Raw genomic sequence first — 15167 nt, 5'->3', positions numbered from 1 at the left:
ACTAAGCCCGTGCGCCACAACTACTGAGCCTGTGCTCTAGAGCCCATGAGCCACAACTACTGAGCCCACGTGCCGCAACTACTGAAGCCCACACGCCTAGGGACCGTGCTCCGCAACAAAAGAAGCCACCGCAGTGAGAACTTCACGCACCGCAATGAACAGTAGCCCCTGCTCACCGCAGGTAGAGAAAATCTGTGTGCAGCAACAAAGATCCAAAGCAGCCAAAAAAAAAAGGAATTTTTCAAAAAGAAAAATCAACATAACTAGATACAGAGATTCCAAAATTAGTAAGAAAATACCTATAACTTGATGTCAATAAATGTGTAAATGACTAGAAAACCAGCCTCCCCAAACCTCCTGAATAATCTATAAGGTAGCATGCAGCAAAGTGAGCCCTATGCTACCCTTGGGGCAAGTTGCTAACCGTTCACAGGGCATCGCCCAGCCTCTGGGGTGCGTGTAGGGAATCAGGTCCCCAGGCTGCTGGCCACCTCATGTGCATCCTGCTTGACTGGAGTGATTTCACTGCCTCAGTGGAACACGCTGATGTTCTATGCACGTCCAGATAGTCTGGGTCTCTTCAGACTATATTATGACAGCCCTGGGATAAAACTGTGAATGTGTACTGCTGTCTGCTCCACGGTAATGCAAACATTTTCTGATCCTTTTTCCTGAGCAGGATAAAAAGAGTGCTCTTGTCAAATCAAAGGCTGCATGCCATGTACCCAAGGGCACGTAAATCTGCTATAGAAACAAGGCCATGTGTGCACGTTGGACCACGACTTGGCTATGGTCTAGCCTAGTGTTTAGCCTATAGCCATTCTCTAGGATACATCGGGCTTCTACCCAGGCTATGCTACCAAACCAAACAGGGACATGATAGGGACACGCCCCCAGGCACCCTTCAGGTCTTTAAGAACAGCACTAATCTCTGCCACCCTCTCTCTCAGCCCCTACCTGGAAGGCAGTAGTGTTGTTGTTTTTTTAAATAAATTTATTTATTTTGGCTGAGTTAGGTCTTCGTTGCTGCACGTGGGCTTTCTCTAGTTGCTGTGAGTGGGGGCTACTCTTCGTTGCAGTACGCGGGCTGCTCATTGTGGTGGCTTATCTTGTTGTGGAGCACGGGCTCTAGGCACGTGGGCTTCAGTAGTTGTGGCATGCGTGCTCAGTACTTGTGGCTTGCGGGCTTTAGAGCACAGGCTCAGTAGTTGTGGCTCGCGGGCTCTAGAGCACAGGCTCAGTAGTTGTGGCTCGCGGGCTCTAGAGCACGGGCTCAGTAGTTGTGGAGCACAGGCTTAGTTGCTCTACGGCACGTGGGATCTTCCTGGACCAGGGTTCAAACCCGTATCCCCTGCGTCGGCAGGAGGATTCTTAACCACTGCGCCACCAGGGAAGTCCCAGTATTGTTTTTATTTACTATCTTATCTGGGGAGTAAGTTTCAGAGCCATCCATCTGGCCTTCCCCACCACGGTGGCCCTTAACCAAAGGCCAGGGATCCAATGCAAGGGTTACTCTAATTGCCAAGAATGTCCACCCCGTCCAACAGCACAGAGCCTCTCTCACCATGGCTGATTTGGCCACTACAGAGTGTCTAAAATAAGAGACCAAGACTGAGCCCCAGTACAGCACCATTCCTTGGGGAGACCAACTGGCACTTGACTATGCTGACCCTCAAAAGGCTGGTGTGTTTCTCACAGGAGAGACACATATTCCAGGTATGTGTTTTCTTTCCTGCCCACAGGGCCTCAGCCAGCACCACTATCCAGAGGCTTATGAAATGTCTGATCAGCCAGTATGGGATCCCACATACGCTGCATCAGACCAGAGGACCCACTTTGCAGCCAAAGGGTGTGCGAGACTATGCCCAGCACAAAAGGACCCACTGGGTGCACCCTGTAGCTGCTTGTGCAAGAGAGCTTTGGAACAGCCTAGTGAAAGCACAGCTGAAGCCCCAGCTCAGAAGCAATATTCTGTCAGGACAGGGTGCCACCATTCAAAGTGCAGCCTATGAACTGGACAAAAGCCCTTTATATGGTGCTGTGTCCTCAAAGTAGAAGAACCCATGGGTCTGGGTGCTGAAGTGAGGGTAGGCCTCACCTACCACCGCTACCAACGACCCTCCAGGGGCCTTTGTGCTTCCAGTACTGTCCACTCCGGGCTCTGCAGTTAGAGGTCTTGAACCCCAAAAGGGACACACTTTTCACAGGGACAGAACATCTTCCACTTAATTATAAGAAGCCCATGACCAACCTGGGGACTGTGTGCCTGTACCCAGGGGCCATCAGGTGAGTGAAGCCGTGGTCTCTGCAGGGGTGTCTGACACACCATGGGGAGAACAGGCTGCTGCTACAGCTGGGCCAAGAGGAGTCCGAGTGGACTCGGGTGACCCACCGAAGGGCTTCTTGGGGCTTCCTTGCCCACTTGTGACGGTACCTGGAGAAACTCAGCAGCTGGGATCTGAGAAGGGCACGGTGACCAGGCCTCAGATGCCCCTCAGATTCTCGAGGACCTGGCTCATGCTGACGCCAGCATGGGTTGTAGCCGTGTGAGAATCTGGAATGGGTAACAGATGAGAGGAAACAACTGCAACAGGAGAGCTGTAGTTTGTCCTGATCTCCCTTTTGTTCGTCTCTCTTTAGACACGCCCAGCACTGGGAAGGGATGCTCTGTGCGGTCATGGAGATACACCACCCAGGTCCCTCTTCAGGGAACGACCTTCTGCCCAGCGGCAGGGACGCCTCCCCCCTCACCAGTGCATCCAGAGTTGGCCCCAGGGGGGAAAGAGCCGCTTCACCTGAGGTCACTCCCTTCCCAGGGCCGCCTGCCTCTGCTGACTGACCACTCAGGGCTGTAAGGGCCTGAGCATCCTGGCCAAATGTGAGATGCTCTTACAAGCGATGCTTGCTTCAGCGCCCCCGCTGGCCTGGCCAAGGTCTCCACAACCTGCAGTGCAGTGTCACTTCTTTCTCTGACGAATCCTTTCCTTTTTATTCTCCCATCACTTCATGTTGATCCTCAATAAACATCTTGCACCCCAAACTTCATCTCAGTATCTGCTTCCAGAAGCCCCAACTTACAACACGGCCTGACCTCGCTGTTAGTTGGGTTGTAACAAACACAACTTGAACCAGCTGAAGAAAACATGGGGATTTATTAGAAGGATGTTTGGGATATCTCACAGAACAATCCAACAACCAAGGCAGGAAAAAGGGCAGAGATGAACCCGGACATCAAGACAAGAACCAGATCCTGGGGCGAAGCCAGGGTGCTCATGACTTTGCTTCCATGGTGACTTCACTCTTCTCTCTCATTGCAGACTACACTTCCCCACGTGGTAGAAAACACAGCCACTGACACCACCCACATTTATGTACTAAAGCTTCAGTTGCTAAAATTATACAGACAAACAAGATAGTCCCAGCTCTCCAGAAGCTTTCTCATGGAAAAGATAAAACATGCAATGATAATATCACCAGTGACAAGTACATGTACAGGTTCACATATGCTGAATAGGCGTTAACAAGTAACAAGGGCATTTCACTGGCAGTAGATTTGCAAAAAGCATACGATGAGATTGTAGAAATCTCAAGGAACTGCGAATAGTTCAAGAAAGCCAAAAAACTACTGTGTAAGAGGAAAGATAAAGTATTCAGAAATGACGGGTAAAGTCCTCACGTACCACAGGATATTACACCTCCAGCCCACAATTAGCCACACGACACTTCAGCACAGGAGTATAAGATCAGAATTGCATCTTAAAATAACTACTACGTATAATTGCGAAAAACGGACTAAAAAAGGATGAAAGTAAAGGGGCAAAAAATATGCATACAGCTGCAAGGGTCATGGTTGAGTTAGTTTATCAGCATGTAGGCCAGGACTAGGTGCTCAACATCTGAAAGCTTGTTGGTACCATGTTTGTAGACTAACAAACTCACTGAAATTGACATCCTGGGCACATATTGCTGGAATAAATGACCAAATGACTGAGGTCTCAAGTGTAGGATCCAAATGTCTATGAATGTATATTCTGCTATGTAATACAGGTATTGGTAGATAAATCTGGTATTCTTTAGGTTCATTTTATTTCGGGGCTCTGCAAGTGCTGTTCTTGAAACCAAAATATCAGGAACACATGGACCCATACAGATAACTGTCAGAAGATATCAAAGCCCACAAAGAAAGGCTGAACACAAGGCAGTCCTGAGACAGGTCTCAAAATTCACAGACGGGACCTCCAGAAGATCCACTACTTAGTAAAAGGGATACAACAGAAACTGTGCTCTGCAGGATCGTCCCCAGGCCAGTGGAGGGAACTGGGTGGTGAAAGAGGAAAGGAAAGGAGATGCTCCCCCTCACGTATTCAATCTCACTGTAATTTATTGTGCTTCATGAAACTGCAAGTAAATCCAGTCTAACTTTAAAAGTGGCTTTCCTCTTGATGTGAAGTTTGTGGTAAGACTCAATGACAGGAAATGTGGAGACACATTTTTTTGTGGTTTACCAAGGTAATTTTAAAACACGACACTAAGAATCTCCAATTTCAGAATCAGAGCCCTCTTGTGACTTCAGAAGCGAGAGCTCCCAGTGAATTCTACACAACATATCTGAGTCTCCACCTCAGGTACTTTGATAAACAAAACCTCTGCTGCCAGCATCAGCCCTCCTGATGACTAACAACAGACCCTTAGAAAACACATTTGCTCTTGGGATTCAATCAAGAGGCTAGTGCTGAAGTTCCATCAACTCGTAAAGGAAGTTCTAAGCTTAAGTATTTAGTAGTTAACAGAATAATCTAGAATAGGAGTGAGCAAAATTAGAAAGTTTTTAGACAACAGACTCCTGAGCTCAATCCAAGACCTAACGAATCAACCTCTAGGCTGAGGAAAGAGACCCAGGATAGATGGAAAGGAAAAAATGGAAAAAAACACAAAGTAAGACACCACAGTGTAACTACTTATTCCCCCACCTGGTAAAATGACCTTCAGGTATTAGGGAGAAAAGTAGGAAGTCCATAAATTTAAGTATGAATAAAAATTTGGGAAATGGGACTTTTAAAAATTACCATGTGGAAAAAAAGGATAATCTGGCTGTTGAAATTCTGGAACAATGGTTCACAAAATTATTATCATTTATTAAAAGTCCCAATTTTCCAACCATGATGTAAAATTGGTAATTAGAGGGAAAAATACGCTAGAATCAAAGGTACCATACACCACACTGATAAAACAACTTATGCATGAGAGACGGCCTGATTTTTACAAGTTTGGAAACAAGGCCAATCCTGGACTTTTCTGAATTTCATCATCACACAAAAAATACAGTTGACTTTGTCAAGCAACATTATAGAGATTACTACAAAATTCTAAGTAAGCTCAGGAATATTTCATGCATTTTCAAAAGGAACCACACTTATAGCAATGGTAACTTTCCCGTGTGCATGATGTAACAGGTGAAAGGCCGGTGAAACACAAATATTTCAAATGATGAAATAATAAAAAACCTGTTTCCTAATACTTGTCCACTAATCACAGAAATCTGCAGGAAGGCAAAATAGGCTTCCTTGAATATGTCAAAGATATACTTCTCACCACAAAATTCTCAAATAACTGGTTTCTGCATCTAATTTTTTTACAAGATATTTTACAGAACACAAAAAACATAATAGCAGCACACAGTATCCATGCTATTTCATCACAGTAGGTTAAAATACAAGTTGTACTTGGGTGACATGGCACTTACAATACCAGGGGGCACCGCACTCTGTGAGGAGAGGGTCCCACCGTTTAGGGTGAGCGCAGAGTCCACACACCTCCTCTCCTCTGCTCACGAGTCACTTGTGCTGTTCTACAGTTCTGCCCTTGAATACTTGTTAACCAGGTTTTTGTATAAACTGCTTCTCAGACTCGGGATGCAAAAGACTTTATATAATGTTGGCTTTTGTTACTAAAGAGAAAGGTCAGTAACAACAATAGACGCTTTTATAAACCAACAAATCATAAGGAAAAGGAAATGTGGTGATACTACCCATGCTACTTACTGAACAACAAGACATGTATGAGTTACCATTTTTATAGTAACATTAAAATAGAAAAACCAGTGGTATGTGGTGTGTCTTAAAAGACATCAGAGGCACTACAAGGCATGTGCATCTCATGCTCCCAATTACATTACCATACACAATTCCTAAATACAAAACACATTATGTGACACAGGAAAATAAGCCACAATTACATACCACTGAGAAATTTCTCATTTAGATATTCCAGTGACTCAATTTAGTCACGTATTTTTAAAAACATACTTCTGCCTAAATATCATTTAGAATTGGGTATTTTTGGTACCCATGTCTATAAAGAATGCATGGCTTTCCATTATAGCATTATTTCTAGGGGCACATATTCCTAATGTTTTTAAATTGTTAGGTTTACCCACAGAATACAATATGGTGGGGTTACTTGCTGAACATTGTCCCATATTTAGTATTTTCATCGATTTTCATTCCTGAGGGCATCTTTTTGTGTACAATGAGCTTCATTTCTTGATGAAAATATTACCTCACTTGCTGTGTTCATAAAGTTTTCCTTAACTCACTGGACTAGGATTCATTCCCAGTGGGAATGTTTCTGACAGCTAATGAGATCTGATCTCTGGAAGCTTTCCTGATATTCACAGCATTCTTCTTTGCTGTTAGTTCTCTGCTGTGTAAGGTTTGAGTATGGTTTGAAAGGTTTTTAAAATCCACTGCATTTCATAGGGTCATTCTCCTCTATGCATTTTAACACGTAATAATAAACACGTTAATCTGCTGAACCTCACTTAAGAGTCCTTACCCTAAACGGGGACTCAGACACGTAACATGATGCGACTATTACCTGGAAGATTTACCATAACTGCATCCTCTGAAGTACAATGCAATTAAGATCTCTGTCAAAGACTAGTGTTAATGCCATTCCTAGGACTTCTTTACTGTATGAGTTCTCCGATGATTAATGAGCTGTGACTTTTGGGAGAAGGCTTTCCCACATTCGCTACATTGATAAGGTTTCTCTCCGGTATGAATTCTCTGATGATTAACAAGCTGTGACTTCTGAGAGAAGGCCTTCCTACATTCACTGCAACCATAGGGTTTCTCTCCTGTGTGGGTTCTCTGATGTGGTATGAGGTGCGACTTCCGAGAGAAGGCTTTGCCACAGTCGCTGCACTCAAAGGGCTTCTCTCCTGTATGTGTCCTTTGATGATTGATGAGACTTGACTTCTCCCTGAAGGCTTTCCTACATTCACTGCACTCATAAGGTTTTTCTCCTGTATGAGTTCTCTGATGTCTAATTAGTTCTGATTTCTCAAAGAAAGCTTTCTGACAAAGACTGCATCCATAAGGTTTCTCTCCCGTGTGAATTCTCTGGTGAGTGTTGAGCTGTGACTTCTGGGAGAAGGCTTTTTCACAATCCCTGCATTCATAAGGTTTTTCTCCTGTGTGTGTTCTCTGATGAGTTGCCAGACTTGACTTCTCGCCAAAGGCTCTCCCACACTCACTGCATTCATAGGGTTTCTCTCCTGTGTGAGTCCTCTGATGTGAAATGAGATGTGACTTCTGACAAAAGGCTTTCCCACACTCACTGCACACATAGGGTTTCTCTCCTGTATGAATTCTCTGATGATTAGTGAGGCTTAATTTTTCACTGAAAGCCTTCCCACATTCACTGCATTCATAGGGTTTTTCACCTGTGTGAGTTCTCTGATGTCTGACAAGCTGGGATTTCCTACTGAAGGCCTTCCCACATTTAGTGCATACAAAGGGTTTCTCTCCAGTGTGTGTCATCTGATGTGATAAGAGGTGTGACTTCTGGGAGAAGGCTTTCCCACACTGGACACACCCATGAGGCTTCTCTCCTGTATGTGTTCTCTGATGGTTAATGAGACTGGACCTCTCTCTGAAGGCTTTCTGACACTCACTGCATTCATAGGGTTTCTCTCCAGTATGAATTGTCTGATGTCTAATGAGCTCTGATTTCTCAAAGAAGGCTTTTCTACAATCGCTACATCCATAGGGTTTTGTTCCTGTGTGGGTCCTGTGATGTGTGATGAGCTGTGATTTCCTGCTGAAGGCTTTCCCACATTCTCTGCATTCAAAAGGTTTCTCTCCTGTGTGAGTCCTCTGATGATTGATGAGATTTGATTTTTCACTAAAGGCTCTCCCACATTCAGTGCATCCATAGGGCTTCTCTCCTGTGTGTGTCCTCCAGTGTGATATGAGGTGTGACTTCCGGGAGAAGGCTTTCCCACACTCACCACATTCATACGGTTTCTCTCCTGTATGTGTCCTCTGATGGGATGTCAGCTGTGACTTCTGGGAGAAGGCTTTCCCACACTGGCTACAACTGTAAGGTTTCTCTCCTGTGTGCGTTCTGTGATGTGTAATGAACTGTGACTTCTGGGGAAAGGTTCTGCCACATTTACCACAGCCATAGGCTATTTCTCTTATGTGTCTGCTCTGATGTTTAATGAGACTTGATTTCTTACTGAAGCGTTTCCTACATTCACTGCATTCATAGAGCTTCTCCCCTAAATGGGTTCTGTGATATATGATAATCTGTGACTTCTTACAGCTAGCTTTATCATACTTATCACATTCATAGTATTTTAACCAAGTATCAGTTTCCTCAGTCTTGGTATGGAGAAACAATTTATCAAATACATTTAAGTCAGCTGGTTCTGTTTTTCCATAATCTGCTTTTGGAATAAGTAAATCTATATGATGTTTTAAAATTAATCCACCTATATCACCTTCACTGTTTGATTTCCTTAAAGGAACAAAGTTCATGCTCAGATTGAAATTTTTTCCAAGTGCATCACATTCTTGATCTTGTTTCATATTTTTAAGCTTCTCTTGGTTATCCTTGTGCCAAGTGATGTGACCATTTACTTGCAAGACTTGTTCTAGGAAAAAAAAAACCCTGTGAACCCTTCTATAGTTGTGCTTACTGAATAAAACCTAGAAATGCTATCTGAGGGAATGAATGCCTTTTAAAGCTTAGTTTCCCAGTCTGAATACAATGTCTATCCTCTAGGTACTGAAAAAAATTTAAATGCTGTAAACAAGAACAGAAAGCAGACAGTAGATTGAATAGAGTCAACCACCAACTTGGGGGGAAGGAGGAAACAGCTGAACAGGCCACATGGGCTTGCTCCGTGGGTCCTCAGCCTCACCTACTCCCTCAGCTACACTCAGAGGACACTGCAGCTCGGACTGACTGTGGGGCCCACCCCAGGTGCCCACATCTCTTCACCAAGACCTTCCGTGGGCTGCAAGTGCACGTCTGGGCCGTGTGCAGGCATGCTAAACACTCTGGAGCCCTAATGTTCCCTGCAGCAGTGCTCAGTCACTGAGAGACAGGAGGGTTACGGTGATACCAGCGCTCTGGTCCTTCAGAGGGTTCCCAGCAGCACACCCTTTGTGCATTCCTCCCCCGCCCCATCTCACTTCCTCTTCTCCCACTAACACTGTGGGGTCACAGCCCCACTAAGTTCTTGCACTCAGATAAGTATCTCAGGGTCTGTTTTTGAGGGACCTTGAAGTAAGTCAATATCACAGCAGGGAAAGAGGAGGGAGGTCCAGCTGATCAGAGCACTGCTGGATGCTTGGTGGTGCCACATAAGACAACTTGCAAAAGGAGATGAGAACCTGGATCTATCTAGCAATTTGGGAAGTTCAAGATTAGGCCCAGTTTTAAGTGGGAATAGAGAAGTCTTTAAAAAGATGTTTTCCAAAGGGCAAAAAACTTAAATAATAAGAAAACATGTTAGGAAGAGATAATTCCAGGTACTCCATGGTGTCTAAGCCCCAGAAAAAGCACACCGGAACCTAATTTAAAAAGCGAAGATGGGACTTCCTTGGTGGCACAGTGGTTAAGAATCTGTCTGCCAGTGCACGGGACACGGGTTTGAGCCCTGGTCTGGGAAGATCCCACATGCCATGGGATCAACTAAGCAACTAAGTCTGTGCACCACAACTCCTGAGCCTTCGAGCCACAACTACTGAGCCCACATGTCACAACTACTGAAGCCTGCGCACCTAGAGCCCGTGCTCCGTAACAAGAGAAGCCACCACAATGAGAAGCCTGTGCACTGCGAAGAAGAGAAGCCCTCGCTCTCTGCAACTAGAGAAAGCCCACGTGCAGCAATGAAGACCCAACGCAGCCAAAAATAAACAAATAAATAAATTTGTTTAAAAATTTAAAAAAATTTTAAAAAATGATTGTGCTACATTCCTTTAAAAAAAAAAAGGGAAGAAATGGACCGATGGTTTGGGAGGAACGAAAATCCATTTTCTGACAATGAGACTGAAGAGAGAGCGCTTCATGCCAGAGATGCCCAAAGTGAGGGAAAATAAAGCCCTGATGGACAAGCACAGGTGTCTCTGATCACAGAAGGAGGGAGGACAAAAGAGGCTTAACCACATCAGGGGACAGAACACCTAACGAGAAGTCAAAGTCCCAGATGTGACAGACAGGGAATAACATCATGGCCCAGACCAGCTGGAAATATTTCACTTCAAGCTATGAGCAAAGAAGCCACATGTAAATGTGCTTTACCTGAGTAGCTCACATCAACTGTTCTGAATGGCCATCAAAGGTTGGAGATTTTGAGAAGAGCTCTCTAAGGCACGTTTCAAAGATACCGACCCGTACCCAGCTGAGACTGAACTTCCACCTTCTCCCCTCGGTCTGGTCCTCAAACACTCACCTGAAGAGTCTGAACCTGGAATTTCTCCATCTCCTGTCCACGGCTCTTCTCCGTGCTCCAACTTGAGGATGACACCAGGTTTCATAACTTCATACCCTGTTCAGGGGAAATGACAAAGGCCTTGGCCCCCACTGCTTGACCTCTGGGGCCTCTGAAGAATGAGCAAGGGTTGGCATTAGTTGACCCAGTGAAGCCACCCATCTGAATACCAACAGAGTAAGTAATTCTCAAAGGAAAGGTAATGGTCTTCCCAGTGGCTAATAAGGTCTAAGAATCTTTGATTTCTATAATTCAAGTCCAAAACCATACACCATTCAGAGACTCTGTAGCTGGTCTGCCTGGGTTCAAATCTGGGCTCTTTCATTTACTAGCTGTCAGTCCTTGCGAAAGTTACTTAACCTCTTTTGCCTCAATTTCCTCATTAGAATAAAAGAAAGAAAACAAGGAAAGTAACACACCTGCCACATAGGATTGCTCTTATGATTAAGTGAGCCAATATACCCACGATATGTGAAATACAGTTAATTACATGTTTCAGGAGTTACCACTACCACTGTTACTATTAACTTCAGAGGCTGCACAATGAAATTAAGACTTCATTATTGGAAGGTGAGATCCAAATACTTTCCCTGGAGTCACAGTCCAAGAACTTTGATCTCCTAAATTTAGGTCCAAAATCATTAAAAAATTTGGAGGTCCCAGAGCTCTCAGCAGCTAAAAAAGAAGAAGCAGGTACTAGACACAATATGAGGTCCTCTGGGCAAGTTTGCTTTTTTTTTTTTTTTTTTCCTTTTTTTGGCCACACTCACAGCTTGCAGGATCTTAGTTCCCCAAACAGGGATCAAACTTTTGCCCCCTGCAGTCGAAGCACAGAGTCCTAACTGCTGGACTGCCAGGGAATTCCTAGGCAGTTTCTTCTCTTACCTAGTGACACGAGGCTGCTATAGTTCTCCAACATGACATCCTTGTATAAGTCCTTCTGACAGGGGGCCAGTAGTTGCCATTCCTTCTGGGTGAAGTCCACAGATAAATCTTCAAATGAGAACGACCCCTGTAAGAGCACAATCCCAGCGAATCAGAAGCAGCTTTCACTAGGTGATGTGGGAAAGAAGTACCAGAGCTTGAGCACATCATTCTCACCAAGGCAAGTTACAGAATGTCTACTGGGTCCCTACTTTTGCACTCTTATTTTGTGAGATAAAATGTCATTATGCATTCTTTCATCCTTCCACTTACATGAGAACTGAAATACACGACTTTAAATCTTCCAAACCACCAACAAAATATTTACTGAACCTCAAATCTGACACCAGAAGAGATGGCAGTGAAAGACAGATAATAAAATAGTATCCTAAGAAACTGCTCAGTTTGTAGACAGCTGCAAACATGTACACCTATAAATAAAAGAAACTGCTTTAAGAGCTGAGACAGAAAGACAGGGAGAGCATGACATGGGTCAGGAGCAGGGAGCATGGCACTCCACTTGTGGTCACATCAGCCTCTATTGAAGAGGTGAAGCTTGAAATGAGTTTTAGGAAATTAGTAGTGCTTTCTACAGAAGAGGAGATGCAAAAGCATTCTGAGAGACAGCAACTCCAATATGGGGCCCCGCACTGCTGGGGCTGAGGTGATACAAACAGTTCAGTCAGACAAGGTCACAGGGCGTGGGGTAGTGACTGGACTGCAGGCCACAGTGGAGGCAGGGCAGACGTGGTGACCACACCACCTTCTTGCTGCTGACAGCCACTAGAGCTTTTACAGGATGGAAGTGATACAACCAAATTTAACTTTTAGAAAGGTATCTGGATTTTAGATCAAGATGGATTTCTGTCCCAAAGTCTCCTAAGATGACAAGAAAGCACAAACACTCTTTTAAAAATCCAGAATACCATCAGAAAATAAGAAACAGCACACCACAGACTTTGAGAGTAGCAAGGGAATCTGAAAGATAGTCCATAGAAAGTATCCATTTTGAGCAACCAAGAGAGAAAAACTTGAGAATGGAAAGAGCTCAGGTCACTGCAAGACAAAGCAAATGCATGTCATGGGAGTCCCAGAAAGAGAAAAGAAAGAGCATGGTGAAAAAAAAGTTTCAAGAAATGGGCTAAATGAGGCTAAATCCTCCCCCAAATTTGGCAAAAGATATAAGCCTGCAAATTCAACAAGCTCAGTGAACCCCCCAACTGGATAAACAAAGAAATCCATGACCAATCACATCACAACCAAACTGCTACAAGATGAAGACAAAATCACATCATTTATAGGGAACAGTGATTCAAATGACTGCAAATGTCTTATTAAATAGCAGAGGCCAGAAGGAAGTGCTTTAAGGAAAGACCTGCTAAGCCACAATTCTGTAGCCAGCTTAAATATTCATCAGCAATAGTATGACAGGGACTTCCCTGGTGGTGCAGGGGTTAAGAATCCACCTGCCAATGCAAGGGATGTGGGTTCAATCCCTGGTCCAGGAAGATCCCACATGCCATGTAGCAACTAAGCCCATGCGCCACAACTACTGAGCCTGAGCTCTAGAGCCTGCAAGCCACAACTACTGAGCCCATATGCCACAACTACTGAGCCCGTGTGCCTCAACTACTGAAGCCCGAGCACCTAGAGCCCGTGCTCCACAAGAGAAGCCACCACAATGAGAAGCCTGCACTCCACAATGAAGAGAAGCCCCCACTTACCACAACTAGAGAAAGCCTGTGTGCAGCAACGAAGACCCAATGCAGCCAAAAATAAATAAAGTAAAATAAATAAATTTATATTAAGAAAAAGGAATAGTGTGATAATACTTTCTTATGAAGAAAAACTAAGAGAATTCAAGGGTAGCAGACTTGCTCTAAAAGATTTACTAATGGAAAATCTTCAGATGGACATGATACCAGAAGGCAACTTAAAAAAATCGAGAAGAAAGAACAGAAATGGCAAATATATGGGCAAATAAAATACACTATTCTCCTTTTCAGTTCTTTAAATGTTTCATGGTTGACAGCAAAAATCGTAATGTTTTCTGATGGAGTTTTCAGTGTATGCAGGTGTAACTGTGTAACACAGTTACGATATAAAGGAAAGAGGGTGAGGGGCCTAGACAGTGGTGAGGTTTCTACATTCCTATTGAAGTGGCAAAATAAAATTTAAAACTTTGCACTTCAACCAACGTAATTGAAAAATGAAATGACAAGCCACAGACTGAAAAAAATTATTTGTAGATCCAATTTCTGATAAAGAACTTGACCCAAGAGCTTATTTTAAAAACTCAATAATAAAAGATAAGTAACCCAATTAAAAAACAGGCAGAATATTTGAATACATTTTAATACAGAAGATACAGAAATGGCTAATATGCACATGAAATGATGACCAACATCATTACTTATTAAGGAAATGCATATTAAAACCACAATGAGACACGACTTCATGTTCACTAGAATGACTATAATCAAAAAGACACAATAACAAGTGTTCAAAAAGTTGTGGAGAAACTGGAACTTCATACTGGGAGAAATATAAAACGTTCCGACACTGGAACTGTGGCAACTTCTTTAGAAGTTAAATATAATTTTACCATACAACCCAGCAATTACACTCTTAGGTATGTACCCAAGACAAATAGATACATGCTCATACAAAAACTTGTACATGATCCCAGAGGAGAAGAGAGAGAGGACCTGAGAAAATATTTGAAAAGATAACAGCTGAAAATGTCCCTAACCTGGGAAAAGAAACAGTCACCTAAGCCAAGAAGTGCAGAGAGTCCCATACAGGATTAACCCAAAAAGGGACACACCAAGACACACTGTAATCAAACTGACAAAAAATAAAGATGAAGAGAGAATATTAAAAGCATTAAGGGAAAAGCAACAAATAACATACAAGGGAACTCCCATAAGACTATGAGCTGATTTTTCAGCAGGCCAGATTTTTCAGCAGGCCATATATGGCACGATATATTTAAAGTGATGAAAGGGAAAAACCTACAAACAAGAATACTCTACCCAGCAACACTCTTGTTCAGATTTGATGGAGAAATCAAAAGCTTCACAAACAAAAGCTAAAAGAATTCAGCCCCACCAAACCAGCTTTACAACAAATGTAAAAGGAACATTTTTAGGTGAAAAAGAAATGGTTACAACTAGAAGAAAATTGTCAAACAAAAAAGCTCACCAGTAAAGGCAAACACACAGTAAAGGGAGGAAATCATCTACACACAAAGCTAGTAGGAAGGTTAAAATACAAAAGTAGTAAAATCATTTATATCCACAACAAGCAGTTAAAGGATACATAAAACAATTAGATGTAAAATATGATATCAACAACAGTAATCGTGAGGGGAGGAGAATACAAATGCAGGGTGGGGTTTTTTTTGCGGTACATGGGCCTCTCACTGTTGTGGCCTATCCCGTTGTGGAGCACAGGC

At 43.4% G+C, this 15167-nt stretch overlaps 1 protein-coding gene across 1 annotated transcript; it reads right to left on the bottom strand.

Annotated features, from left to right (window-relative positions):
• Positions 1-6956: 6956 nt before the first annotated feature.
• ZNF84 (zinc finger protein 84) lies at positions 6957-11813 on the bottom strand (the record flags this gene model as incomplete). The annotated part of the gene is made up of 3 exons (XM_065889549.1): positions 6957-8941; positions 10748-10843; positions 11672-11813. Coding segments are annotated over 3 exons (2223 nt in total), but the record flags the coding sequence as incomplete, so codon positions are not given.
• Positions 11814-15167: the final 3354 nt, after the last annotated feature.

This window comes from Phocoena phocoena, chromosome 13 (assembly GCF_963924675.1).
Source record: "Phocoena phocoena chromosome 13, mPhoPho1.1, whole genome shotgun sequence".
NCBI lineage: Eukaryota > Metazoa > Chordata > Mammalia > Artiodactyla > Phocoenidae > Phocoena > Phocoena phocoena.
This window is presented reverse-complemented; position numbering and strand designations above follow the sequence as displayed.